Source organism: Equus caballus, chromosome 28, assembly GCF_041296265.1.
Source record: "Equus caballus isolate H_3958 breed thoroughbred chromosome 28, TB-T2T, whole genome shotgun sequence".
NCBI classification, from domain to species: domain Eukaryota; kingdom Metazoa; phylum Chordata; class Mammalia; order Perissodactyla; family Equidae; genus Equus; species Equus caballus.
Genome location: NC_091711.1, coordinates 49,712,285 through 49,737,622, shown reverse-complemented (window position 1 = coordinate 49,737,622; position 25,338 = coordinate 49,712,285). Strand labels below are relative to the sequence as shown.

Here is a 25,338-nt window from a genome sequence, read left to right as displayed (position 1 = left end):
GTGGGAGGAGCACCTGCCCATGCAGGCCATGCGGGACCATCCCCCACAGCAGGAAGGTGGACCACACACAGCTCTTCACGCTTTGGGGGTTCAAGCCTATCAAGGACTCTTGCCCCAGCCTTAAACGGGGCAGCAACAATGCCTGTCCCGTTGGGCGGGAGAGAAACCCGAGGCTAGACAGCCCAAGTCAGCAAAGGGCAGAGCCAGCCAGGGAGCAGAGGAGACGGGTGCTACCTCCATGTGAAGCCTCACAGCTGGGGTGCTCTTCTCCAGGTGTCTCCCCTCATCTCTGAGATGGGGAAGGCCTCCTGCAGACTCGTCCCAGCCAGGTGCACATCGTGTCTACATAAGTTCAGCCTCTGGGAGGTGGGGCTGTTTGTTACCCAGCATGAACCACCCCATCCTGACCCACACACCTCCGGCTCTGGTTGGAGTCCATCATTCTTCCTACCAGCCCCTGTGGTCATGATGCTCTTTATCTTTTCTCTATCTTCATGCTTAGTGTTTTACCCTCCGATATGCCCAGAAGAGGATGGGTCCCCCAGAGACGGTGCAGGTGGCTCTGGGGGTGAGCTCCTTTTCCTTCTCCCTACTAACACCTCTGCCTCTTCCAGCGTGTCCTTTCTCAGCATGCACAGAGGGAGAAGGAACAAGTGGGCCCCTGTCCTGGCCTGTTTGTGCTCTGGATGGCTGAACCCTAAACCTGCTCACCCAGGGAGCCCCGAGGGAGGACCCTGAACGGCACAGGCACCTGGGCCCACCTGGGAGGGAAAGGGCCCACCTGGGGGTCCCTGTGGCAGCTGCTGGGCCTGGGTGCTGCCCACTCCTCTCTCCTAGGACAAGCCTGGCTCTGTGCCAGAGAGTGGGGGTCTCATCTATCCAGTCCAACTGCTCCAAAAGCCAATGAATTCTCCTTAAAATCAAGCACGGGCTTGGGACAGCCCAGCCACTGGGCCACAGCTCCCAGGGTTCATATTTCATAAAGAGCAGCTGGAAATGGACAGGTGTGACCTCTCTCCATCTGGGTGCTGACTTCGGTGGTCAACTCTGGGCAACAGAAATGGTCTGAATGCCAGAGACCACCCTCTGGAGATCTGAGCAGGTTTGTCTCAAGAGGGGACTCCTCCAGATGTGGGTCTCCTTTGGGAGCCCCTGAGCAGGTTCGGCTCCTCTGTGCCCTGGGGTGTGGGCAGGGCCTGGGCAGAGGCAAATGCACGTGGCCATCAGCCTTCCCACTGGCCCAGCAGGGGAGCATTTGGTTCCAGGGGAGAAATGATTTAGAATGAGGCATGTTTTGTGTCTCCAGTGGCCCCACATTGACCAGAGTGGGGACCAGGACTTGCCTCTGCTGGGGCGTGGGTATTCACGTACAGGGTGAGGGAGGCCCCTGAGTGGTTACAGGCCGGGTACTGTCCACTGGCCCGGGCTGGGCTTCCGGGAGCATCCTTGTGGTGCAGGAGAAGCTAGAGGGCTCTCGCACTGCGCAGCATCAGGGCAGGCCCAGCACCCAGGAAGGATGTCCCTGTCACCACGTGTGCGCTGAGGTCCCTCCCACCTGCCGTCCCCGCCAGCCACGCCTGCTGCAGCCCCTCCCAGGACACCACGGCCAGCGAACAAAAGCCATGCTTATCAAAGGAGTTTTTCTTTATTTTCATAATTTAGCTGAATCAACACAAAATTGAATACTGTAAAACAAGAAAAAAAATGCTGTAACATATTAAATCTCGCTGTCTCTGCCCTGGAAGGTGTCGACACTCGCTGGCAGGGCAGGGCAGAGGTGTGCCAGGCGGGGCGACCCTCCCAGGGCCTCCCGGAGCACAGCGCCCCGGCCTTGGAGCCCGGGCTGGCCGCTCGGACAGCACCCTGGGTGGCCCGTCTCCTCCATGAGGAAAACCCAAAGCCGCAGCTGATTCGTTCTCTCTAGGATCCACATACCTCTAAATTTGGGGTGGCTGAAAGGTAAATTAAATACTCATGGACATTGGAATCGGTCTTAAATAAATGGATTTTCTCTCCTATCTTTAGTCTATGGGTTGCTGGAACAACTTCTATATAGTTATTATTTTTTTTTCCTTTTTCCTTTTTTAGTAGCATAGAACTAGCGTAATACTCTGGTTAATTGGACTCTTAGGTAGTATACTTCACTGGAAACTCAGGAAAAATGGAGGAATCTGGCCAGAGGAAGGAAAACATAACTGTCCCTTATTTGTCGGCCGGCCGGCAACCCCGGGTTGCAAGAGGGATGTGGGACGATGGGGTTCCTGCCGTCTCTGGGCACCGCCGTCCATCCCTATGGTCTCGACCTTCCCACAGGAAGACAGAACGAGCGGGACATCGCCTGGGGAGAAGAGATCCACTGCCCACTGCCCTCAAGATCGATGGATGTGCGAGCGGGAACGGGAGGGGGACAACCCACCGGAAGGAAGAGGCGAGATCAGAGTATTGTACACTCAGTGTGGATGGAGGCAGAGGCCAGGGGAGGGACCCGCAGACCCAAACCAGCGACGAGAAACGGGCTTCTGGCCCGGCCACCACATGGTGACGCCAGCTCACTGCCCCCAGAGTCCTGCCCCGCCCCCGGCTCCCGGCCCACCCAGAGCCCTCAGGGACACGGGGCTCCACCACCTCTCCGGACGGCCGGGGCTACACATTAATTGTTAAATAGGATTTTCTACAAATATACAACATATAAAAACTGTTAAATATATAACTTTAGGCTTTGCAAAATACATTTAATGATCTCTTTCAAACAAGTGTTACTTTCGTTTCCTTTAATTTGCTTTCTGGAGCTAAATGGTGAATTGGATGAGACAGCAGTCGAGACCCAACATGCTCTTGGCGGATACTGGATTACCCCACTATCGGAAATGGAGCTGGAGAGAGGCCTGTCTAACGGGTTAAAACAGAAAGTGAGTTTAGTACGATCAAGTCCATCTAAGTACAGAGGAGCGGGGACTGCGCGGCCGGCCGTGTCCGGGGGGTGGCACGCTCGCGGGCTCTGCATGGGGACATCGCCGCCGCGTCCCACAGGGCTGCCTCGGGGTCCTCCGGCCAGCTCGGCCCCTCTCAGGGGGCACCGCAGTGTTCGTGGGTCGGAGGCCTCTGCCGGGGCCGCCCCACCGGGGCCTCCGGCATGTCTCTGCCCCTGTGTCCCCCAGTCGAACCCAGGACTCTGACGGTGAGGGCGAGTCCGCGTTAAAATAGATTTTGCTCTTTGGTCTATCGAGTATACTGAAAGGATAAGAAAATAAAAGCGATTCGGACAGTCTGGGGCACAAGGAGAGGCCACTTCTGCGCCCGAGAGTCAGTCCTCCCCTGGGCCAGCGCCGTCTTCCTCCTCCTCCTCCTCCACTGCGGAGGGGCCAGGCTCCCCGACGCCCAGCACAGCCCCCACCGGGTCCCAGGCCGGGCTCCTCGGTGCGGCCGACAGGCTCAGCTCAGGATGCCGAGGAAGCGGGCGTCCTGGACGGGCTACGGAGAGACGGAGGGTGGGCGGATGGCGGAGAATGGGGGGCGTCCGCGGCGGACAGAGGACTGTGGCCGAGGGGTGGACTCTATATGGAGCCAAGGCCACTCCCGGGGCCCCTCTGGGGCTGCGTTTGTCAGGAGACCTGAGGAGCAAAGAGAAGAGAGCGGTCAGCCTCTGTAGACACAAAGGGTCCCGTCTGAAATGGGACGTACCCAGGAAACACCCACAAGGCTGGCCTGGGGGACAGTGCGCTTCATGGGTGCTGCTTCTCATCCCTCCCCCGATTCAGGCCAGCAGACCCTTTCGAGGACAAAAACCTAGATTTCAGGCTTGAATGGCGGAGGGAGGTCTATGCCTGCCACCGAGGCTGGCTCCTGGAAACACCTGCCCTCCCTCTGTGTCCTGGGTGGGAACCCTCTTGGGCGTGACCGAAGGGCACACACCCCAAACAGTGGCAGCCGTGGGTACGAGCCAAGTGTCCCCTGGACTGGCCAGGGGCTTGGGTCTGGGTCCCACCCTCCTGTTCCCAAATGTTTCTTCACATACAGCAAGTGCCGTATAATTGCACAGAGAGGAGTGATGGAAGTGTGTGTGTCGAACACCCACGGCACCCCTGGGAGGCTGCAGAGCAGGGGGGGCGTACACGTCCTCCTTTGCTGAGGCCTCCAGCACCCGCACCCAGCATCCCAGGAAACACCACAGAGCGGGCCAGCTCATGGTCATGGAGTGAGAAATGACGGGCCAAATATCACCTTTAAACTGACAGAGACAGAAACGCCAAGATGTGGTTCCCACAGACCACAGCCTCACCCTGTGGGACCTCATGTCCAGCGGCCTCTGTCCATATCCCTGCTGGGCCGCAGCTCCCTCATCCCTCAGGGCGGCCCCAGTCCGAGGCAGGGATGCTGGGGGGCCCAGGTCAGGGGCTCAGGGGCTGCCCCACTCCGCGCAGTCTCTCTGCTTGGGCCAGCTGTGCCGGTAGAGGGGGGCATCATGGGGGCTTCCCACACACATGCAGCAGAAACCGGACACAGCACAGCCTTGGAGCGACACAGATGGGCTGGGGGGCCTGTCCTTGGTGGGTGGCCCGGAGGCCCCCAGAAGTCCCAGCTCAGTCTCCTCACCTTGTGCCTCTCCCTGCAGCCGCTGCTCCCAGCTCCCGGGTGGTCCCCATCTCCATCCCATTCTGCCTGAGTGCCCCTGCCCTGTCCCACCTGCCTGTGGCTCCCACCACACTCCCATTGGACCCCACCCACGTCCCAGGCCCCTGCCCCCCACGCTGACCGCACCCAGCACTGTGGCTGCTCGGCCTTCTCTCAATTCCTCGGCCGTACCAGGCTGTGTGCTGCTGTCCTCGCTCACGAGACCCTCTCCCTGGATCCCAGATTTCACCCCAGGTCCCCTCTGAGGATGAGCCCACCCTCATGGCACCACCTGGCGCTGCCCTGCCCTGCTCGTTGGTCCAGCAGCTGTCCTGCCCTGCTCGTTGGTCCAGCAGCTGTCCTGCAGCCAGCTGTCTGGGGGGCCCTGCACTGTGCGAGATTGTTCAGCCCTTCCCTGGTCTTCCTTCCTCCAGTCCTCCAGTGGCTGGCTCAGGAGAGTTTGGGCACCTGCTGGATCCAGCGAGCTGCCGTCACGTCACATGAGGTCCCTCCCAGGGGAGGCTGGCTGCACTTCTCACCCCCAGCTCCCAGCAAGGCCCTACTGGGTGTGTCCAACTCCCCTGCAGGGACGCTGCTCTCCACCTGCAGCTCTCAGACGCCTGGAGCCAGGAAGAAGAGCTGCCCTACTGGATGGGGACACGGCTTGGCCTCCCCTCCCCGAGGCTGGTGGCCCCTGGAACATGGCAGGCACAGAGTTCCAAGAGCAGCCTTTGAGAACCCCAGGTCTCCCTGAGGCCCCCGCTGGACCACACCCTCTCATCCTGAGCTCTCTGCTGAGCCCGGAGCACAGCAGGGGCCTTGAACACACCAGTGGGGGCAGATTACCTGGAATTAGGGGCTGTGGCCCAGGCCCACCCAGCAGGTGGAGCAGAGCCAGAACGGGAGCCAAGGACGTCACCCAAGGGTCCCCAGTGGGCACAGAGCCCAGGGAGGCTCAGGGCAGGCTGGGGTCCATCAGTGCCCTGTGCCTGAGGAGGGACGGGACAGACTGCACCGAGGCTCCAGATGGTCGGCTGTCCACCCTCTTGGCAGGACTGCCTCCCACCGGACCTGAGGAAGCAGGCTGGGGCCAGCGCAGCCTCCTCCAGGACCGCACATCTGGACAGCGCAGGAGGGCGTGAAAAGGAGGAGGAAGGTCATCGACCGCCCTGGGCAGGTCATCAGCGTGACCTCGCCCTGGGGCTCACGTGGCAGGGACCCCGGGGGCCCCAACACGGAGCCCGCGGGGCCCGCCTGTGCGGGATCTTTCCGAAGGCGGTTCCTTGAGAATGTGAACAGACAAGATGGCAGGGGGTGTCTGAGAGCTTCAGAAACCTAAGAATTAAACCAGGTACACTTGCTATCTGGCGGCATCTGCTTGCAAGAAAACCTATCGTTTTAATCATCAACATTCACTCTGGTCCCTAAGGCTGTTCTGGGGCCGCTCCTGCGTCATGGTTCTTTAGCAACTGTGTCTCTGCACTTTGTAGAAAGGAACAATGAGGCAGGTCTTAAAATAACACACCCCCTCCACCCCATGATCCACGCTGAAGATCACCCCCCTTTCCCGCCCCGCTGGCCTCCACCCTCCGGGCCGACACCGTCCTCCCCGGCTTAGGAGATTCTCGGCTCCCTATGCTCCTGCTGCTGGGCCATGTCCCTTCCCAGCTTCCAAGAGCCCCTGTGCTCAGCCTCCCCTTAAAGAGGGGGCTGCCTGCCACCCCTCTCCTCCCTCTGAAACCTCCGCCTCTTGGTCTGGCTGTGGCGCCTCCTCTGAGAAGCCCACCCTGAGCTCATCCAACTCTCCAGTGTGGTGGGGCCACAGCCTCCAGGGCACTGCTCTCCACCCGGCGCCCTGTGTCCTTGCTCCTCGGTGGGGGTGGCTGGTCACCAAGCCAGGCCCCACAGGGACAATGTGAGTCAGGGCCCCCTAGGCACTCAGGGTCCAGACCGTAGGCCACACCTACACACGTGCGCATCAGGTCCCCCAGAAAGGAGGTGAGGCACCCCTACCCAGCCATGCCATGAGAGTCCCATGGGGCGGTCGTCACAAAGGACCACAGAAGGGGGGCTGCAAACAGCATTAGTTTATCCTCGCACAGCCCAGAAGAACGAGATGAAGGTGTTGGCAGGGTTGGCTCCTTCTGGAGAATCTACTCCACGCCTCCCCCCAGCTTCTGGAACCGCAGGCCTTCCCTGGGGCTCCTTGGCCGGTGGCTGCATCGCTCCAGTCTCTGCCTCCCTTGTCACACGGCCTTCCTCTCTCTGCCTGGAACCTCCCTCTCCTCTCTCTTACCTCTCGTCACTGGATTTAGGGCCCAGCCAGACCCAGGATGATCTCATCTCGAGATCCTTCACTTAGTTACATCTGGGAAGAAAGACCCTGTTTCCAGATAAGGGACATTCACAGGTTCCAGGTGGACGTAGTGTTTTGGAGGCCAACATTCACTCCACTTCAGGGGCCCGTCTGCTCTTGGCTTTCTTTGCATCCAACCAGCCGCCTCATCTTCGCCCATGGCTGTCTGCACCCTCCACCCCTAGCCTCCCCGAGCTTGAGCACATACTCCACACTCAACCCAGGATGCTGGGAGTGGCGGCAGAGCTCACCTCCCCAGACCCCGCAGGCCATTCGCCCCGGGTCTGCCTCCGAGCTGCCCACGCCTCGTGGGAGCTTCCCCTCCCCCACCGTCCTGCACAGTCACTCATTGGCCCCCAAAGGGTGATTCTACTCTTTTCTACTTAGCAACTTGCATAGACTCTTATTCGTAGATAAAAGGGGAAATTTAGGAGTATAAGATAAAAGACAACAAAAATCCACCCACATTTCCATATCTAAAGGTAAACATTTGGAACATAGTGTATCTCCTTTCATCTTTTTTTAATTATAATTTTTTTTGAGGAAGATTAGCCCTGAGCTAACATCTACCTCCAATCCTCCTCTTTTTGCTAAGGAAGATTGGACCTGAGCTAACATCTGTGCCCATCTTCCTCTATTTTATATGTGGGATGCTGCCACAGTGTGGCTTGATGAGCAGTGTGTAGGTCCACCCCGAGGATCTGAACCTGTGAATCCCGGGCTGCCAAAGCAGAGCGTGCAAACTTAACCACTACACCACCAGGCCGGCCCCTCTCCTTCCACTTTTAACAGCGCATATGTATCAACAAGCGCTGGGGTCCGGCATGAACTGCCGCAGGAGCACGCCAGCAGAGCTCTCTGTGGTGACAAGAAACTCCTGGAGCACAGACGAGTTCATGAGAGCCCCAGGGCTCCTCGAACGGACTCACATGGACCCACTGCGGTCTAATTGCCTTCTGCACCCCAGCAGGTGCTGTCCTCACAGTCAGCCGGTTGGACTAAAGCGATTTCAAAACTTCGTTAATTTGACAGGAGAAACACAGTGTTTTGTTGTGGCTCCATCTTTGCTCTTTTCAACGACTAGAGAACGAGAGCAGTTTTCCAGGTGTGTCTTCCGGCCATTCGTAAGTGGCTCCTGTCTGTGCCAGTGCATCTGGTTGTCTGTTCTTCCACCTGAGCGGGAATGTGTGCACCTGTGCCTCCAGGTACGCCGAGGAGCATGCCCTCAGCACACTCACTGCAGGCTTATCTTCCAGCTTCTCCATCTTCTGCTTTTGTTTATATTATACCAGGTATACTAAAGTTTTCACTTTCATGGAGTAAGCAGTGATCATTTCTCATGTGGATTCGCACTGGGGCTTAAAGCAATGCACACTGCTATGCACGTTGTAATTTCTTACAGCTGTAATTTTTAACACTTCTAACATTTGGCTCTAGGTTCATCTGGAATGTACTGGGACCAGAACAGGTATCGATTCCATCTCCCATCCAGGGCCCTGGGGACCCCTGGGGGAGAGAAGGACCCCAGCCCCATGCAGAGAGGGGTGGGGTGTCCTGACGCAGGCCTGGGCCCCCAGTACACTTCGGTCCCACCCAGAAGGCCTCAGACTGGATTAGATCTTCACAGTTCTTGACTCCCTTATCAGCTGCTGATTACCATGCAACCATGCAATCCACCCGGCGGGGGCCACGGCCAACTTCAACGTAGACCTTCCAGCAGCCGTGAGCCAGCAGATCCCCAGAAATGCCCAGATGGTTCTTGGGAGCTGGAGGAGGACCCGCTCTTCCCAGGGACACCGGAATCTCTCGTTTCCAAAACTTGTGGGGGATGGTCACTCTCCAGGACACGGGGTGGAGACCTTGCGTCAGGAGTCCCCGTCCCAATTCATCTCCTGCTTGGCTCAGGGTCCCCATGGCCCTCACCACAACCCCAGAGGGTGCGGCCCCCACAGGACGGCAGTGTGGCCGGAGGGTTTGTGTGGGCTGTTTGACCACCTCGTGCCCAGCGCTCATGTCCCGCGGGAGCTCCATGCAGCCTGACAACGTGGCTTCAGCAACCTTCCCAAGGCTGCCGCATCAGTCCCCATGTCACCTGGGTCCTCGGCTAGTGACCCGATACCAGGAGCAGTTTATTTGTTCCTTGCATTTCAGAAAACAGCCCCTCCGGCCGCCCTCTTGAGCAGAGCAGAACCACAGGAGTGTGCACCGGGAGCCTCGCTCAGCGCACGGACATGCACGCAGGGGTGGGCCGACGGGAGACCCTATGTGGCAGAAGGGTAGTGCAGCGGGCTTCAGAGGGCAGCCTGGCCGTGGTGTGAGCTCTGCCCACCTCCCCTGGGAGTGTGACCCGAGAGACCTCACTCTCCTCTCGGATCTGATTGCTTGTCTGTGAAACAGAAGCCCTGACTCTCCCCTCCTGGGGCTGTAAGATGGCCAAGATGGGGCTGGTGAGTCTGTCACCCATAGCTGGGGCAGGCGGCTGCGGCCCTGGGGTCCAGGCGGCCACTTCCCCCAGCCCTCAGTGGAAACCAGCGCCCAGCCTTGACGAGACCAAACAGCTGACTGGCTGCGTGCCGGAACTTCCCTGGCCCAGCTGGATTCTTCCTCCATCTCTTTTGATCCCAAGTGGGCAGCGCGTGGCCGAGGGGGCTCACTTGGGACAACTAAGAGAAAACGCTGTCCCAGTAGCGGTGTTCTTGTTACTTCAGAATTCCCTATGCCTGGAGGCTGCGTCTGCTTCACTAGCAGCCCTTCCAGAACCTTCCTGCACCTTCTCTGCCCTGGGAAAGGTTTGAGCTCTGGGAGGGAGATGGAGGGCACGTCCTGCAGGAATTGCTCCAGGCTCCCCTATGCACAGAGCCCATGTGCTCGGCCGGCACTCAGGACCCCTGGGGCAGGCTCAGCAGAGTGGGCCTCGGTGGAGAGCAGGATGGCCTCAGCCTGGAATCCAATCCAGCACTGCGAGGACAGGACCTGGGACTCGGTCTCCCTGTCTGGAAAGTGGGCACGTCCCTGGGCAGGGTCACCGTGGGGGTGACCCAAAGCTGGAAAGTCTTGGCCTTGAGGATGATAGCCAGGTGCTGGGGCCGCCCCACAGGGCAGGGAGGCCCGTGTACACATTTCGTCCCAGTTGCCCCTTTCCAGGTCCCGTGTGCACAGGCCCACTGTGCTGGCCTTGACATCAGAGTCACCCAACTCCAGGGAGTCTGCTCCTCCCTGTGGACGAGCAAGCTGGAGGGCCCGAGACTCCATCCAGGCTGCTACATGACCTTGAGGCACCCCACCCTGGATGACAAAATAGGAATCCCGTACGCTTGCCTCTAGGAGAAGGAGAGGATGACACTCCATGCTGGGATCCGGCAGGCAGCCAGCGACAGCAGCCAACAATTCTGGGGGCTTCACAGACTTGTTCTCCCCTGACGTTCAGGCGTAGCCCCAGGCACAGATGAGAGCGGGGCATTCGCACAGCTCCTGGGGCCCAGAACGGAGTGCCCGGAGGTCACTGGGGCAGAGCAGCTACTGGATGGGTTGGATCCCAGGGACAATGGCAGGGGACGCCCAGCCAGCAGGGGTGACATGAGAGCCAAGAGAAGTGGGGTGTGTATCTTAGCTGATACCGAGAGATGCAAGGGTATTTGCAGAAGTGGGCAGCGTGGCCTGGGCACTGCCTGGGATCGAGGGCGGGCAGTGGTCTGGGGAACCAGGCCTTCCCAGCGAATCCTGCAGCACCCAGCTGCCTCCGGGAGTCTGGCCAGTCCCGATCTCTGCCAACTGTGGTTGACATGATGTCATGCCAGCCATGAGCTGGGGACTGCTTCCTCCTGGAAGTCTCTGACACTCACTGGTTAACCATGGATTTCAGATAACGCTGCCGCTGGCCTCTGGCACTTCCCAAAGCTCACAGATATTTCAATTACCAATCAGGCTCTGAATAATCCAGGAATTCAGAAAACCTGTAGTGAAACTAAATTACTCCCCAGACAGAGGGGACAGCCCCCACGTCTGGCACGGACGCTGTGACAGGCCCATGGGTCTGCACCACGATGAATCACGCCAGCCCTGCTCCCAGCACGTGCTGCCTCCCCGTACCAGCAGGGCCTGGGGACCAGGGGGGATCATCCCAAAGGTCTATGTGTGCATGGGGGTTGCAGAAGGAGGCGGCTCCTGGAGAGAGTGTCCCAGGAGGGTGTCTTCATCGCAGAGAGCCTGGGGACAGCGAGGGCCAGCTCCCTTCCAGAGGGCGAGGCTGCATCTGACTTGCCCAGCGAGGCTTCACTCTCCCGGATGTGCATGAACACGCCGAGTCTCAGGGCTCTCCCAGGGCACGTCTTGCATTTTCCATCCGAGTCGGACACAGAGGGATGCAACCTTCACCCACCTCTACGTGCAGCCCCCTGGAGGCATCTCAGAGCCTCCTGAGACCCCCAGGACGACGCCAGTTCTGGACCCCGGCCTGGTCTGGCCCATGCTCAGCATCTCTGAAGGGTCTGCTGGAGGCTGAGATGTAAATTATGGGGCTCAGAGTGGAACGAAAACGCAGGGACCATTTCAGAACCACCACAGCAGAGCCTGAAACCAAGCACGGGGCCCTCTGGAACGCAGGCCTGCACAGCCATCCAGGTGGCACCGTGTGAAGCCTGGTCTCCTCTGAAACTCAGCCTCACGTCCTCTGTAAGATGGGGCGACTGGATGAAGATCCGGGATAGCCAACAGGCCAACCTCTCCAGCCTGTTGTGGCTGTGGCATTAAGAAGGATTCTGAGGCCCTTTATAGGCTCAGAGCCAAGGGTGCTGTGATCACTGTTGGCCCTGGGTGCAGGGGGAAGCCCAAGGGTGCTAGGGACAAGGACTTGGGGGTGGCCCTGACCTGCTCTCCAGGCTCTAAGCCTCTGAGACTCCAAGTGTCATAGGCTGTCTCGGTCCCCGCCCTCAACAGTTTGTATCCTAAAGCCTCTCCTGCGTCCCCACATGTCTGTCTGTTTTTGCCGACATCAGGGGACCCACCAGCATCAACTGGTTTCTCACCAGCCAAGCCCAGTTGTGGTTTCCATCCTGTCCCAGTAGGATCCCTAGTCCTCAGCTGCCCATTTTTCTCCACACACCCCGGCCATGTGCTTCCTGCCCCTGGATGGACGGAGAAAGACGGACAACAAGCACGGAGCTGGAGTGTCCCCAGGCGTCTGTCTGCTCAGGCCAGGCCTCCCCTCCAAAGAGCCACCCCAGACTGCGAGAGGAGCCCTCAGCCCAGTGTGTCTGGACAGCCACAGAGACGGGCCCAGCTCCCTTCCTTCTGTGTCTGGCATTTCTCCCTCCTCCCGCCTAGAGGCTCAGGCTGAGTGTGGGAGGGCAGGGGACCCGGAGCCCGTGGAGAGGGACCAGCCAGGCTTGGGCTCAGACAGTCTCTGAGGCCTCTGATGTCAGAGCTGGGCTCAGCTTCCCCAGCATCCGCCTGACCACCAGGAGCAGATGGGCAGCCTGACGTCACACAGGCTGCGCTCGGACAGGACAATGACCCATCCAACATCTGGACAGTGGCTGCCAGCTTGTCCCCAGGCCTTGTGATGGGAAGTGAGCCCTGGAAGTCCAGTTTGCAGCCCAGAAAGGCAGTTACAACAATGGCTACAGGATCCAGTGGGGCCCAGAGGGACAGGCCACACCGGCTTTGGCAGAAACCAGCGGAGCCTTCTGCCCCGGAGACATGAGAACTGTTTCCAGCTCGGGAATCTCATGGTCGAGGCCCATCTCGGAACCTCACGTGCTGCCCCTCACTTGGGGACCCCACGGCTGAGCTCCAGCAACGACAACCCAGAAGTGAGTCAGACCCGAGCTGGCACCTCACCTTTGGAGCTCCCACCTGCTCAGGGGCAACCTGAGTTAGTGACCTATGACCTCTGGGCTTGGCGGGACCATGAGGGCCATTTGGCTTCAAGCTGGGCTGAGCCACGAGTCCCTTGCCAATAGCCCTCTAAGAGGATGTCCACCCTGGGGTTCCCCCACTCATCTGTGCACCTGAGGGCCCAGGACACGGCCCCTGGGTCAGCATGTGGCATTCTTCCGGTCACTTCCTCCAGCTGCCTAGTGAAGGCTCACCTGTTGGTGGTTTCCCTGCCCCATCGGCTCCAGGAGGATTCTCCTCAACACCCACCTGCCCCAGGAGAGTCCCACCAGCACCTCTGAGACGCTGCCCGCGAGCTGAGCTTGATCGAAAAGCTCATCCTGGGCCCCAGCTCCTTTGAGGGTTCTGCACCCACCCTGGTCCTGGCCCCTGGTGCTGACCTCCCAGGCAGGCACCTGCTCACTCGGCTCACACCTTTCTTAGGGCCAGACCCGTCACAGCACTGGGGGTCTCCCGAAATCCCCGTGGGCTCCCTCAGGGCCATGGGTCATCTCTCCACACAGCACCACGTAGTCGCTCACGTAACCGGGCAGCACCCCTCTGCCCTCCAAGCCTACAGACCACTGCTCGGTGTGGCATCACTGTGACCCCGTTTGACCATGTGGTTTTAGAACCCACTATGCCGATGGGGACGGAGGCCCAGGGGGGCAAAGTGGACGGTCCCAGGTGACAGCTGTGCCCCAGTGCACTCGCGTTTGTCACTGGGGAGCTCCATTCTCTTCTCTGTGGGGCTTTCTGGAAGCTGCACCAGGCCGTACCTCAGTGCTCTGGCCAGGAAACCTGCTGAGACCAGGAGCATCCTGGGGTCGCAGCCTCGGTGTGAGCGCTTGCTGTGCTCCTAGGGCTTGGAGCAGCAGCTGCACCGAGCAGCTTGAGCTCCACGCTCGGCTGCCTGAAACCCCGAGCCATGGGGCTGCATCCTCTGGGCTCTGCGACTGTTACTCCTGGACCCAGGCCCCGAGCTGGTCAGAGCTGGCCCCATTGTCACCTCGTCCTGCAAGTTGGTCACACAACCAACCAACAGAAGAGTGGTCAGCACCGCCCCTGTCACCTGAGGTCACTGTTGGCTCAGCCCATGCATCCTTTCAGACAGGCAGGAGAGCGCTGGCACACAATGCTGCGTCTAGCTTACCTGAGAGGAGGGAGCTGTGGACACGCCCAGCATGGCTGTCAGGGGGTCACTCCCCGACTGAGGCAAGCCAGTGTTCTCAGTGGTGAGGACCAGGATTTTCCCAGCACTTGACGCTATAAAGCATCATTTGAAACACAAAAGAAACCTCCCAGCCTCTGTGAGCCCAGCAAGGGCCGATTCCTCTTCCTTGTTAAAAGTTTCCATCCGACATTAGGGTCAGGATGAGTTTCTCTAGCGAGGAGCACTGCTCCGGACTGAAAGCCCAGAACAAAGGTCCTAATAAACAGCAGAAATGCGGAAACTGCCAGACTTGGGGCGATCAAAGCTGTTACCATGGAAAAGACAAAAACATGCCCAGGGAAGAAGCTTCTGGAAGGCTCCACACACCATCCACGTCCAGCCACCTGCATGATCTCTTTTCTGGGACTATTCCTGACATTACACAGCCAGTTCACACACAAGGAACCCCGAACCCTACCATCTTCCCAAACCAAAGGCACAAGACCGGCTGGATGGCCGCAGCGCACTGCTGTGTCTTAATTACTCGTTAAGACGTAGCCTAAGGCTTGCTCTGCCTGGCAACCCTGCAGGTGGGCTTCTCTGGAAGCCCCCCGTCCCGTGGCCCCCTCTGTTCCAACATCTGTGCAGCACAGCGGCGTCTGGCCAGGCAAGGTGTGGTCGAGTGACACCTGTGATGTGTCCCTGGTGGTGTCTGCTCATCAGGCCACTCCCCGCCCGTCTGTCCTTCCGGCCCGAGACTCAGCTTCCCAGGCTCCAGCCCCGTGAAGCCCACTCTGCAGGGTGCTGGGGTGGGTCCTGACAGAAGTGCGGTCCCTGCCTATGGCCTAGAGAGGAGTCGGGGCTCCAATACCCGTCAGGCTGCTAATTGGCCTGGGGTGGCCTGGGGGCCGGGCAGGGTGGCACCATGTTCATGGGCCGTGCTGTGAGGACGGCCTTCTCGGAACCCAGGGGCGTGGACCTAGGGAGCAGGTGGCCTTCCCAGTCCCCTGATGACAGGCGCTGCGGCCCCTCCTGCTCCTGCCCTGGAATAAGGCCGGACCACACTGCCACCCCAGGGGCCCTGGGCCAAGGCTAGACCATCCTTTTCCCCAGGTCTCTTAGCATCAGGTTAGAACTCATATCCTGGGTCCCAACGCTGCTCTGTCTCTTATGATCTGGACATCTCAGGTTACTTTGCCATCGTGTGCCTCGGTTTCCCCACGTGTAAACATGTGCCTGTCTCCCGAGTTCGTGTTTATAAACCGTTGGAGCAGATCTGACACAGAGCCAGCAGCACGCAGGTGTCTCCAATGTGGAAAAAGAGAAGGACTGACATGTTAGGGTCCCTACAGCAGGAGGTGAGGAGCCTGCAACAAAAGGGGGCTCCTGCCTGCCCCCCGGCCGCCCTGTGTGCAAGCCGCTCACACCTCCTCTTTCCAAATCCAGGGTGGGTGAGGGCAGCTCCAGGGGCAGTTTCAAGGTGGGAACGAGTGGCCCATCCCAGGCGCCAGGTAGCTCCAGCTCCCGGGCATGGGCTCTGGTCCCCCAACGCACACTCCTCCCTTTGGTGAGCGGAGAGGTAACTGAGGGGGTCCTCCCTGGACCTCGCCTCCCCAGGGCACAGTGAGGAAGGGGCGCCTCTGACACAATGCCAGGGCCTGTGGGCAGATGGGCCATATTGATGCCATTGCTGGGCCCTTGCCTGGCGCCTCCTGGGGCTCCCCCCAGATGGGGCTTCCTGCCGAGAACACGCTCTGGGGACCACAATCCACAGAAATCCCATAATCACCCAGCACAGGGGCATCTGAACACAGGCACCACTGTTGCCCCAAACCAACCATCCTTTGCTGAGATGGAAAATGGAGTTAATTCTGGGAGCTCAGGTTATTTCTGCCAGCGCCAGCACACAGGTGTATCCATCCGAAACACACAATGCACATCCATGGATGGCCTGTGTCCTCGTGGTCAGGATGAATGACCACACAGGCCACTGGACATCACAAAGGCGCTCTCCTGGTGACAAGCCACTCCATCAAAGAGCAGGGTCTGCAGTCCCAGACTCCAGCCACAGAGCCCCTTGCTGATCGTCCTGAGACGAGCCAGAACCCGCTTCCTGCTCCAGGGAATGGAGTAGAAGCTGTATGTCTGTAAAGTGCTTCATAGACACTCAGACTCACGTTGTCTGGAGAGCAGAGAGTGAAGCTGCCGCCCTCTGACAAGGAGGGCGCCCCTGCAGAGCGACTGTGTCCGGAGCGTGTCTGCCCAAGGCCCAGGGCTGAGGGAAGCCAGGGCGGGGGGCCCTGGACCACAGCCGGGACTCAGGCCCACTCTGGTCCCTGGACCAGCTCCTCCTCGCTCGGGGATGCCCCCAGGTCCAGACGCCGCCAGGCCGCCCTGCTCCCGGCACCCGCCTGGCTGCACTCACTGGACTCTGCCAACCTCTCCTGTGTGGGAGGCGACTCGGCCCCTGGGTCGGCCAGCGGGAACTGAAATAGGTGGACCCCACCCTAAAACAGGAAAGCCACAACCTCTCCCCGCCAAGGAGTGGGGCCTGAAACACAGGGCATGGGGCTCCCCTCTGTCTCCCGACCCGATCCAAGAGCCTTAGGGTTTAAGGTCGCATGGCGCCACCCTGGGCTGCAGGGCCAGCCCCTTCCCAGGGGCCAAGGAACCTAGGAGGCGAGTGTGGGAACTGAGCCAGACCCAATGCCGCTGCCCGTACCAGCGGGGAAGTTCGAGGACGATTCTGCCTCGGAGAAGGAAGCGCACTTGGCACGTACAATTCAGACGTCCCCCTACGGCCAATGCCAACTCTACGATTCAGAATAATTAGCAAGTAAAATCACCTAAACTCATCAAAATTGAGTGTGGTCATTCAAGCAAGACACTGCCTGGGGACACAAAGCCACAGTGAGAAGTTTTCCAAGACTGGAGGAAGGCGGTGATGTTGGCTGACACGTGTGCCCAGGGAATCATTCGTTCATCCATCAAACGCTTATTGATCTTCTACACACAAGCACCTTGCTGATCAGGGGGGCAAAAGGAATCCAGGCAGGGTTCTTGTCTTTCAGGGGAGAGGAGCTCCCTGTACATACATCATATCAAAGATGTCACCTCCTTGGACGCCCCATGAGCAGCCAGCTCCCCTTGGGGTCCGCTCACAGCGCTGTGGCTGTGCGGGAACTAGGTCCTCGCTACCGTGTGAGCTCCAGGAGGCAGAGACTGCACTGTTTTCTACCCAGTTCCCATGTGGGTTCGACTGTGTTCTCCAAAACGACATGTTGATGTCCTAACACTGCCTGTACCTGTGAATGTGACCTGGTTTGGAAATAGGGTTTTTGCAGATGCGATCAAGTTCAGATGAGGCCACACTGGAGTAGGTGAGTCTTGATCCATTATGACTGGTGTCCTTACAAGGAGAGGGACATTTGGACACAGACACGCAGAGAAGACATACAGAGGAGACCACGTGACGATGGAGGCGGAGATCAGAGAGGTGTGACTACAAGCCAAGGAGCAGGTGAGGCACCAGAGCTGGACGAGACGAGGAGGGACCCTCCCCTGGAGCCTTCAGAGGGAGCACAGCCCTGCTCACGCCTTGACTTCGGACTCCTGGCCTCCAGACCTGTCATGCGGACAGGTGACACACGTGAGCCAGTCCACTCTCTGAGGAATCTGTCCCACTGGAGCTTCACGGAGCCAATCCTTAAAGCGCCAGGCCATCACACTCTAAGAAGAGCTGGGGGGGCAGGCAGCAGGGCCCATCTTCAGGGGAAGCCAGGAGCAGGGCGCCAAGGGCCCTGCTGGCCCAAGGGCAGCTCTGCCCCTGCCCTGGGGCCACAGAACACCCCCTTTTGCTTACTAAGCAGCTTGAAGTCACCAACCCTCCTAACAAGCAGAGAGAAAGGATGGGCAGGGCTGTGTCCTGTTATCCAGAGCGCACAGGGTGGGGACCACACAGCCAAGGGAGAGGAGCCAGGTCTGGCCCCAGGGCCCACGCTCCTGCGTCCTCACTGCAGCATCATTTGCACGGGCTCGAGTGACCACGTCCTCTTTGCCCTGCTCAGCATCGGACAGGTGGGGTCTCCGCCCACCAGGCTTTCTAGCCCACCAAGCCACTGTCTGGTCCTTTGTTAAGAAACGCCTGAAGCCGCTCCCTTCTCCAGGGTTGGAGGAGATGAGACATAGGAGGAACTTCGCTCTGTGCTGACGAAGGACCAAAGAGAACGTGGGAGGGCAGTCAACAACCCAGACCACGAGGGAGCTCGGAGAATGTTAAAGGATCAGCATGTCCGGGCGCTAGTCGGACTCCCACTTGCAAAACAGACTCGGCTGGTGCGAGGATGGGCGGGAGGCAGGTCCCGCAGAGCCAGCGCGTCCGCTGAGTCAGCTCTGCTCGCCGCAGGCGCAAGATGGCTGCCATACATCACAAAGTAATTGAACCTCGCGGGGGAATAGGGAAGGGGGCTGGCGAGCACGCCCTGGAGCAGGCAGAGGCTGCCCACGGGGAGGGGACAGGACAAGAGGAGAACGAGACGGAGCAGATGAAAGCACGCACACTTAGGGTAGACCTGGGGCAAAGGACGGAGCCACAAGCCCCTCCCCCCAGATCCGTCTTCATGGGTTTCTTTATTAATCAGGAACCTGAGCAGAAAGCCGGGAGATGGGTTATCCCCTCTGGATGCAACTGGGGTGCTGCAGACATCTCACCTGTCTCAGCAATAGTGATGCCTGCCGCTCAGCCAGCTCACCAGGGCACAGTACCTGGATGCGTGTGTCCTGGGGGAAGGCAGCAGACTGCTCTAACCAGGGCATCAGGTGAATGTGAGCCAGCATTAATTGTGCAGCCCTTCTGTGCCATGAGGCAGAGAGCTCGGGGAGGGGGTGAGGTGGCAGGGTCAGGGCCATGGCAGGGAGGGGTGTGCGCCTCCCTCAGTTTTTACCAAGAGAACCAGCCTGGAGTCTCATTATTTTATGCAAGTTGATGGCTGTTAGAATATATACGTACTGGTTAGTGAAACAGGCTAGCTTTCTTTTCTGGACCAGGCTGGGTCCTTGAAGGATCCTCGGAGGTGCTGGAGCAGAGTAGGTTACGCTCTGCTATTTCTATCGAGCTGCCACTCTTACGGATAAGCCACGTTGTTTCCTCCTGGGGGAGGGGGACCAGCATTATCAGAGCCCCTGGTTCAAGGTCACCAACACTAGGATCCGGGCCTAATACAAAGGCTGCTGGGGTCATAAGCCCCTGGCAGAAGGAGGAGGTGGTGAAAAAGAATTCCAGCCACTGAGGCGACATTGCACCTGAGCCTTGAATTCTGAGCGGGGCAGGTCAGGTGCTGTGCCAGGCTGCCCCTGGGATGGCAACCCTGCCCTCAAATGGCAAAGGGTGGTCATCAGGTGGCCATGAGTGTGATGATCTGGACCATGTGGACTCGATGGTCCCATGGGGCTGCTTGCCTCGGGGCCTTTACCAGCTTTTCTGTGGTGAGTGAGGACTCTATTTTAAAAGAGAGTTACAAAGACCTCAGAGATGCTAGGGCCTGGCTAAGTGCCCAGGGACAAAAGGCTCCCACGAAACTGACAACAGTCTCCAGAGGCTGAAAAGGAAGGTTAGTGTAACATGAGCACCTGTGTACACGTGTGTACACAAGGGGGGTGTACACATGGGCGAATGTGACGACGTGTGCATGTACACGTGGGGTGTTTATGTGTGCATGTGGGTGGATGTGGAGGTGTGTGTACCTGCTGGAGAACTCCCACCCCCATCCCTGGAGGGTCTTTGGAGGGTTGTCCTGACTCTGGGCTCAGATGTGCTGGGAGCCCTGTGTGGTCTTGGACCACGGCAGTAGTGGCCTCCCCTGGAGTGTGCAGGGTGCTCCTGCGCAGTCTACCCTGCAGGTGGGTGCAGGTGGGGCCCTAGACTCAGCCCACTGAGTCCAGGATTGGGGAAGAAGCTGAGCTCCCCTCCGTCCGGGGAGGCCGGGACTCCTGCAGCATCCTGGTGCCTCTCGGCTCCTCCAGGGAAGCATCTGTGCTGGACGTGGCCCCCAGGCTAAGATCAGCCCCGGTCCCCTCATGCTCCATCCTTAGTCCAGTTCAGCCCGCCCAGGACCTCAGGGGCAGACTCGAAGCTGCCCTCACTGCCTCGAAGCTGCCCAGGTGACCTCCAGCTCTCCACAGAAGGGCTGGCATTCACCCCCTACAGCCTCCTCTGCCTTTGGAACGGCTCGGCTTGGCAGGCGGCTTTTCAGAAGGGAGTATTGACAAGGGAAGCACGGGCCCTGCGGCCTCGGATCCCTGTCCTCTTTGTCCTGCAGCTCCCGAGGCAGCGCAGTCCTTTGAAGTCCCGGCCCTCGCCCGCACTGATGCGGTGCAGCTCCTGCTGTCCGCCCGACAACTAGACCCCGGCCAGCATCAGAGGATGACAGCTTCGGCTGGCCGTGGCTCGCAGCAGACTGGCCATCCCAAGGTCACAGGTGATGCTGCCAAGGGCACCTGGAGATGACAGAGCGGCGGGTGGCGGTTCTTCTAAGGCGGCATCAGAAACGCTCTTGCTGACACCTCGGCATCCGCAGCCGCGAGGGCCGGCCGGCGTGCTCACAAACCAGCATCCAGACCCCGCCCTGGTCTGCTTCCCGTGTCCACTTTCAAGGACAAATAGCCACTCGTGGGCGGGAAGGTGAGCTCTGCACAGCTGGGCCTGGGCCTCTGAGCAGTGTCCTCACAACGAGGGATGTCGGCAGAAGGTGAGGTGGCCCCGCCAGGCCCTGTTGGTCAACGGAGTTCTGAGACCAGGCAGGGAACTCTTGGACAAACCCTTTGTGGCTCAAACGTGTCCACGTCTGTCTGTTTCTAACAGCTTCAGCGAGATACAGCGCACAGACCACACAGTTCGCCCCTTTATAGTGTCAGCTCACTGGTTTTTAGTCTATTCACAGAGTTATGCAACCATCACCACAGTCAATTTAGAGCATTTTCATCTCCCCAAAAAGAAGCCTCAGACCCATCAGCAGTCACTCCCTGTAACCTCCCCCAGCCCCTGGCAGCCACTACTCTATGTTCTGTCTCTATGGACTTGCCAATTCTGAACATCTCACATACATGGAATCACACAACATGTGGCCTTTGTGTCAGGCTTCCACCACGTAGAAAGATGCTTTCAAGGATCATCCATGTTGTAGCCTCTGCTAGAGCTTCATTCCTTTTCTTGGCTGAATAATATTCCATTGCAAGTTTGTAGCAGCTGGTCCAGCTTGGGTTTTCACTCATCAGCAGACGGACATCCTGGCTGTTTCTACTTTTAGGCTGTTATGCACACGCTGCTCTGAGTAGACAGACGCTTTCATTTCTCTTGCGTCTATACCCAGGATTCCACCAGGAGGGGAAGTGCAGGCTCAGAGGGGAGTTCCACGTTTAAGTTTTTGAGCAACTTCCAGACTGTTACCAAAGGGGGCTTGAGCATGTATTTCTGATTCTCTGGAGGCATATCGCCTAGCCACTTTCTGGAAAGACTGGCAAGCTCACATTCCTTCCAGAGGCCTCAAAATGCAATGAAGTGAGACCACAAGTGAGCCCCAGTGGGCAGCACCGTGTTGGGGTTTCAGCTGTGGTTCCCGACGGCGGCCGTCTCTCCGAACCTCCCTTGGCTGCTCTCATTTCACGTTTTAGGAATTCTCCACCCCTGGGCTGTAGCATCTTCATCTGGTGCTGTTGCTCCATCACAGGGTCGGAACCGGCTCCCGATGGGCGCGTTCCCTCCATGCCCCACCTTGAGATCTGCCTCTCTGTTTTCCTGAAGGTGTGTTTGACTCTCAAGAACCTGGGATAATAAGGTAAGTCAGGGCTGCCCCTCCACAGTGGGGGCCCCAGCGTGGGCCTCGCGGTCACTGGGTGACCTGTGGAACATTCCTTAGCTTCTCTGTGGCTCAGTTTCCCCATCCATAAAGCTGAAATAATAGCCTGTGGCTCATGGTGGCTGTCAGCCTAAACAGGTTGACTTGTGCAGCCTGGGGTGCAGTGAGGGTCGGGGAGCGTCAGCCACGATCACGTATGATTTCTCAGGCTGCAGCCCCCTCCTCAGCCTGAACGCCAGTGTCCCCGGGACCTTCTCTTAGCCATCCCCGAGTTTCACTGTCACACTTTAGTCTAGAATCCCTAGGGAATTTACTCTGGACTGTGGTATGAGGTAAGGATCCAACTTGAATTCTCCTGCAAATATGAAGCCAGTTTCCCAACATCTGCCGCTGGGGACCCATCCCTTCCCCATGGGACGTACGGCTTGCTGCGGCCTGTACTCCATTCTCGTCAACACCCGGGTTCCACTCGGGCCCATGAGGCCTGTCCAGTGGCTCAGAAAACAACAGGAAGAAGAGCCAACATTTTCTCAGGTTTTAATTTGCAAACACCATCCTCATATGAACTCACGAGGTGGGCGACGGGCAGAAGGCAGACCCAGGCCAGGGGGCGACCTCACACACGGGGCTGAGCGGCTCGCCCACTTCCTTCTCACACCGCGTCCACACCCAGAGGGACGTGGACACCACTGTCTCTGTCCCAAAGCCTTCCTACACACGGGGACTGACTCATACTCCGAGATAAAGGTGACATCATTCTGTAACGTTCAGAAAAAATTCAGTGGCAATTCGATTGAAATTACATTAAATCTAAAAATTAAATTTGAAATAAAAGACAACCTCACAACATTTAGCCATTCCCTCAGGTTACAGAAGTCTATGACCTCTTTCTACTCATTTATTTAAGTCTTTTTAAGTGTTCCGAATGGTAAGGCTTTGCCATTTTCTTTGTATAGGTACCAACTATTTCTTACTGAAGTCATTTTGAGTTGTTTTATATGTTTTCTGCTGTTATTAACAGAGCTCTCCCTTTTCTCTTCTTCACTTTTATTTCACTTATTTATGTTAATTAAACCATTGCACTTTCTAAAGATATTTTCCTGGAAGTAAGAGTGTAACCTGCTTTGTCCGCAGCCTCTCCTCTGTGAACAGCAGGCAAGTCTCCGCCTAAAGGCTGCCTGTAAACCCCGGTTTTCACCTCCCTGTGACCACTCTGTTCCCGTGACTGGTAATGCCGTCTCTGGCAGGTGGGGTTGATGACCTTTTTAATCTAGTCTAGGTGGTGTGTATTTTCAGCTTTGCAGGTCATAAGGTCTCTTGCAACGACTCCCCTGCCGCTACAGCACACATGCATCCCTAGGCGATATGTAAGTGAATGAGCACGGCTGTGTTCCAATAAAACTTTATTGACAAAAATAGGCAGGGGCCGGATTTGGTGGGCAGGTCACAGTTAGCGATCTCTGGTCTAGACCATAGATTGTTTGTATCTACGAAACCTTAACACTGAATACAGAGAAGCTTCTAGTTGCATCCTTGGTCCGACGTAATGAACTAGCTAGTTTTCAGGGCATTTCAGTGGATTCTCCAGAGTTTTTGGAAGCACCTGTTCACTTGGTCTGTAAGTGATAATCCTCCTATTTTCCGAGATCAAATATTTATGTGACTGAATTTGCCAGAACTTCCAAAATGTAACCAGTCACGTGGGCGACTGCAGGCCTGCCCTGGCCCCAGTGCGGACAGGGCTGGGCCGGCCTGAAGTGCAGGGTCAGCTTGGTTTCTGATGGACCTGAGGCTTCAGGAGGGCCCAGCTTACCCTGCGGGTGACCTGGGGGTCTGCTGTCACTGCTGCTTTGATGTTTTTAGCAGGGAGAGATGCGGTGTGTGCCTGGTGCCTTTTGCAGCATCCACTGAATTAGGACACATTTTTAATTTGATCTCCTGAGACGATTTGTCATTCCACCTGATTCTGAAATATTAGAATCTATTTTCAATTCTTATATAAATCTGCTGTGTGGTGGCCTTTTTTTGTTCTTTTAAAGGACTGCAGAATTCAGCATGTACTTATTTTATGTAGGTACCGTGATATTCCTCATGTGACCATGGTCACGGAAAACATTCCATGGGCCAGGGATCCCCCCAAGGTGTGTTCGCAGCCCCCAAACAATGCCACACACATGAAGGCCTCAAGAGCGCTTTACTGAATGAATCCGGTGTCTGGCCCATATCGCAGCCTCACACGTCTTTGTGGAACGAAATGACTCCCTTCTGTCCTTGTCTATCTTTCGGGACACTTCTGGCATCACAGTTTCACTAGTTCCTAAAGTGAATCGGACAATTTTCCAGGAGTCGGGGACAAGACACCTGTGCAGGAAATGTTTCAAAAGATGCCTGTTAAACCACCTCCATCTGGAACTTTTACTCAAGAATATTAACATTTTTCTATTCTTTTATTTTTTCCCCAGAAAATCATACATTTAATCAAAATTTCCAGTTTAGTGATCAATGCACTAGCAATGCATGCACCCTTGAAAAATTCCAGGCCCCAGTACATGCTGATAGTCCCTTCTTCCTTTCAGATTTATTTTCTAACTTAAGAAAAACATATAGACATGACAGAGGTTAAAAAAAGCATTTTTATAGTTTTGCCAGAGATGCAATGACCAATGCCGTGTCTTTCTTTTTAAAATTCATTTATATTCCTTTTTTTATCTTTACTGATTTCTTTCTCCTCTCTTTTTGAGGGTGGCTTTTCCCATAGTTTGGGTTATTTTCATTCTTTCTGATTTAAAAATAAAGTTATTTAAAGACATGCACAAACCCATGAGTCCATCTTTTGCTTTATTTGCAAAAACACTGCACTTTTCTCGTCACATTCTCAGTGAGATTTGACAATAACTAACTTTATCCTCCAGTCTGTGCTGGCCCTGCTCTGAGGGTGTCATTGTTCTAACTCCTTGCACCCTCACAGTGGCCCCAGGAAGCAGGGAATCATGTTCTCTCCATTTTACAGATGTGGAAACTGACGCAGAGGAGCCGAGTGACTTGCTCTGAGCCCCACAGAATTAGGCTGCTCGCCGCTCTACCCAGGATGGGAACCCCCCAGACTGACCTCAGACCCCACACGTGACCTCCCATGGGCATGGCTGCATGCTTCATTTCATCCTTTAACCAACAAATTATAAGAAGGTACCGGTTGCTGGGGCCATTGTTACTATTTTTTGGAATAGTTTTAATATATTGTATCATGACGGGAAAAGAAGGCTGGTGCAGTGCTTCTCTTGGTGAGATTTAATTCACGACTTGGATTATGGGTATTTTCGTAATGGTTTCATAAGTGATAGACAATTAGAAGCAGTCTGTTTGTACGTTATTATGTTCAATATGTGACTGCAAATTCAATCTTGGTAATTTTATTATTCAAATCATTTATGCCCTGGATCTTTTTATTCTCATTATTTACTTGACCTTACCCTAGATTTAAGAGTTAAGTT

At 57.0% G+C, this 25,338-nt stretch overlaps 1 protein-coding gene across 2 annotated transcripts in view; it reads right to left on the bottom strand.

The window, feature by feature from the left end:
• Window positions 1–1,623: 1,623 nt before the first annotated feature.
• Window positions 1,624–25,338, bottom strand: part of TAFA5 (TAFA chemokine like family member 5) — a 249,377-nt gene continuing 225,662 nt past the window's right edge. For both annotated transcript variants that reach the window (XM_023631542.2, XM_023631543.2), the window contains exon 4: window positions 1,624–3,611. In XM_023631542.2, coding sequence (XP_023487310.1) covers window positions 3,603–3,611 — 9 coding nt within the window. In that variant the 3' untranslated portion in view covers window positions 1,624–3,602. The remainder of the gene's footprint in view (window positions 3,612–25,338) is intronic.